Source organism: Solanum pennellii, chromosome 1, assembly GCF_001406875.1.
Source record: "Solanum pennellii chromosome 1, SPENNV200".
NCBI classification, from domain to species: domain Eukaryota; kingdom Viridiplantae; phylum Streptophyta; class Magnoliopsida; order Solanales; family Solanaceae; genus Solanum; species Solanum pennellii.
In genome coordinates, this window is record NC_028637.1 from 86,890,355 (window position 1) to 86,893,852 (window position 3,498).

Genomic DNA, 3,498 nt, shown 5'->3' on the forward strand with positions numbered 1-3,498 from the left:
CTATTAAAGTTCAAGGTATATTTTAATTTTTTTCATACATAAATTATTTTTTGACTTCTTTTATTATAATTATTTGAATTTCTTATTCTTATTTTATTTTTTTCTTTCATTCCTTAGTTTAAAGAATAAAAAATTAAATTTTTTTTTGTGTGTATTGTAATTTAATTTCGTATTTGAAGAAAAAATTTGGTCATCTACAATAACTTTTACAAGAATATTAGTAAAACATAAATAAATTTGATTATCAAAATAATAATTCTAAATTAGTCATTGAAATAAAAAAAAGTCAAAAAAAATATGTTTGACGAGGATTAAATTTACTTATATGGGATTAAACTTTTTAGAAAAAAATAATAAAAATTTAGATTAAAATTATTATTTTTTTCCATTTCCGTTAGAGGAAAAGGGTATATATGAGCCATTTGTTTACAAGTAGGGGTATATATGAGCCACTTTCATAACAAGGGGTATATCAGCTCTAAATGACAAAGTTGAGGGGTATATCAGACCCTTTTCCCTATATAGTTTCTTATGATTTTAAGCCGAAATAACTTTACCATGTTTAGTAATTTTGGTGTAATACTGAAAAAATTTAAATGTTATATTCGAAATGAGGAATTTACCAACTTAAATTTTAGTTTTGGAAAGTATAAAATGATTAGAATTTTGGTTTTCAATACCTTCATTACATTTATACGCTTTACAAAGATAAGATATGGGAATGCCAAACTTACATGTTGTACATTGAAAATTGTTTGAGTAAGTTTACGAGTATTAATTTGCTTATTTACGTGATTTTTAACTTATAAATACGTTCGATTTGATCCATTCTTCTATTAATTTGTCCATATAGTATCTTTTATAATTTTAAAAATATTATTTCCAAAAACAAAACCCCTTACTTATCTTTATTACATTGTAATACGTCCTTTTTCGAGTAAAATAGTTTTGAATTTTCAATTTGTGACAAATAAATTTAAGGATATTTTAGTTTTTTAATAGAAAAAGTGTTTATCATCAATTTTTTCACCAAATACATTCGCCGCTTATTGTAATCATTATAAGTGTGTTTGAAGGGAAACATGTATTTTTGGATAGAGAAATTACTTTTAATAGACCTTTGACTCAACTAAAAGTATTACATGACAAATCAATGAAAAAATGAAATTGAAAGAAGCCAAGACAAATTGCTAAAGGAATATGAAAATGCATATTTAAAAAGGAACAATAACTAAGATAAAATAATATGATGCTTGATGTACAAGAAACATTAAATAGTAACACAAATGAAATAACAAGAGATTGAAGAGTAATTCTTAAACAACTAGTATGAAAGAATAGTGAGACAACTTTTAATTACCTAACTAGTCTTCTATCTTAATTATCTCAATCTAACTAGTCTTCTATCTTAATTATCTCAATCTCATTAATCACATTTTTTTTTCTATCAAGGTCACTCCTACCTTATCCCGATTATCTTCATTTTTAATATTTTATTTTCTAATATACCTACACATCAAGCTTATCATTACCATTTTCGTAACTTTCATCTTTTGAACATAAGAATTCTTGACTAGTAACATTTTGCTCCATACACAACATAGTCAGTGGAACCACTATTCTATATAACTTACCTTTAGTGGCACCTTATCACATCAAACTCCAAATGTGTGCCCTCATTTTGTCCACGCTTCTCCAATATGGTGTGTAACATCATCGTCAACTTCTTCGATACTTTAGATAATAAATTCAAGATACTTAAAACTTCCTTTCGTATTGATAACTTGTCCATCAAGCCTCCCCTTCACGCCTTTCTTGTCACTCAACTTGCAGTAATTAGTATATTGTCTTGGTCCTGTTTAATTGCCTTAAGACGTACTCCAAGGTTTGTCTTCAAACATCAAACTTAGTATTAACTCTATTCTAGTTTGGTCGATCAATACTATGTCATATACAGATAATATACACCATAACACCTCATTTCCAATTCATGTGTCATCCATTTATCATTAAGGCAAATAAAATAGACTAAGAATTGATCCTTGGTGCAACATGTTCACAACTCGAAAGTGCTCTCAATCCTTATCAATTGTCCTTAACCAGGTCTTGGCTCCATCGTACATGTCCATAATAGCCCAGGTCTATGCCATACGAAAGCCTCTAACCTCTGAGCACTTCTGTAGAACCTTTTTTTGATTATATCATAAGCCTTTTCTAGATCAAATAAACAACATGTGAAGTCTTCCTTCTTCCTCTCCTTGTATTGCTCTATTAGTTTCGTACGTCAGTTGATTGGCTTATATAGTTAAACACCCCTGACATAAATTCAAACTAAAATATACATATGCTTCCTCACCTTTGTTTCCATGATTCTCTCTTAAATCATTATAATGTGACTTAAATAGCAGCTTGATAACTCTACATAGTTATTGTAATTCTGAATGTCACTCTTACTCTTGCATTACAAAACCATCATACTCTACCCTCATTCTTCTTCTTATATATTGGGCATCTTAAAACGACTGACTAGTATTACTATTATAACTATCAATTTTAGTATTTTTTACCCAAACACGTAATAACTTGTTAAGAAGTCTGCATCAGTAGAGGGATGAGAAATTAGTCTCCTTATTTGGACTTGGATCATCCTCTCTCATGAGCTTATCTTTTGGGTTGAATTAGGTCCAAGTGTCATATCTTTATATGGTATCAGAGTTAGCCTATCCCAAATTGCTATTCACCGATGTTGGGCTCCCATTTAGAAGTGTTCACGCTCCCGTTGAGGTCTGAGCATGCAGGGGAGTGTTAAGAAGTCTCACATCAGTAGTAGAGAGATGGGAAATTGATCTCCTTATATGGACTTGGGCAAACATCTCTCGTGAGCTAACTTTTAGGATAGAGTTAGGCTCAGATATCATACTTTTATACTACTTATAAATTCAATTTCGACATTCGAAACTGTTTTCAACACTTAACAAATACTCCCTTATTATTAAGTTTTTCTTTCACAACTCATATATCTTATTTTGAATTTGAAAGTTTTATTAGAAGCATTACATCACAAGAATATCTATGTGTGGATTGTATATTAATAAATAAATAATATTGACTGCATAACAACCTTAGGAGAGAATCTAGATTAACCAAAAAAGAAATAAATGAAACTTGAGGTTTATAGCTGTCCATATACTAAAATCATTATTCCTCTCCAACCTAAATTTCCCTTTGCATTATTTACATAACAAAATGACAAAAATCACATGCCTCTCCCCTTATTATTCCACATCTCAAAAAAAAAAAGAAGAAAAAACACCCTTTTTAAATCCTTATATATTTACTCCACTCCCACTTTTCTCTCTCTTTATCAAAAATCTCCTCTAATTTTCTCCTCCTTTCCCTAATCCCTACCCCCAAAAAATGGCGAAAGTGAAATCTCTCTCTATTTTCTTCATCTCATCCATTTTCTTCATCGTTATTGTAGCGCTTTTATCGCCGGCC

At 29.7% G+C, this 3,498-nt stretch overlaps 1 protein-coding gene across 1 annotated transcript in view; it reads left to right on the forward strand.

The window, feature by feature from the left end:
• The first annotated feature begins 3,304 nt into the window (after positions 1-3,304).
• The window catches only part of LOC107008182 (rapid alkalinization factor-like), a 1,049-nt gene continuing 855 nt past the window's right edge, over positions 3,305-3,498 (forward strand). The window contains exon 1 of the mRNA XM_027914051.1: positions 3,305-3,498. Coding sequence (XP_027769852.1) covers positions 3,418-3,498 — 81 coding nt within the window. The 5' untranslated portion in view covers positions 3,305-3,417.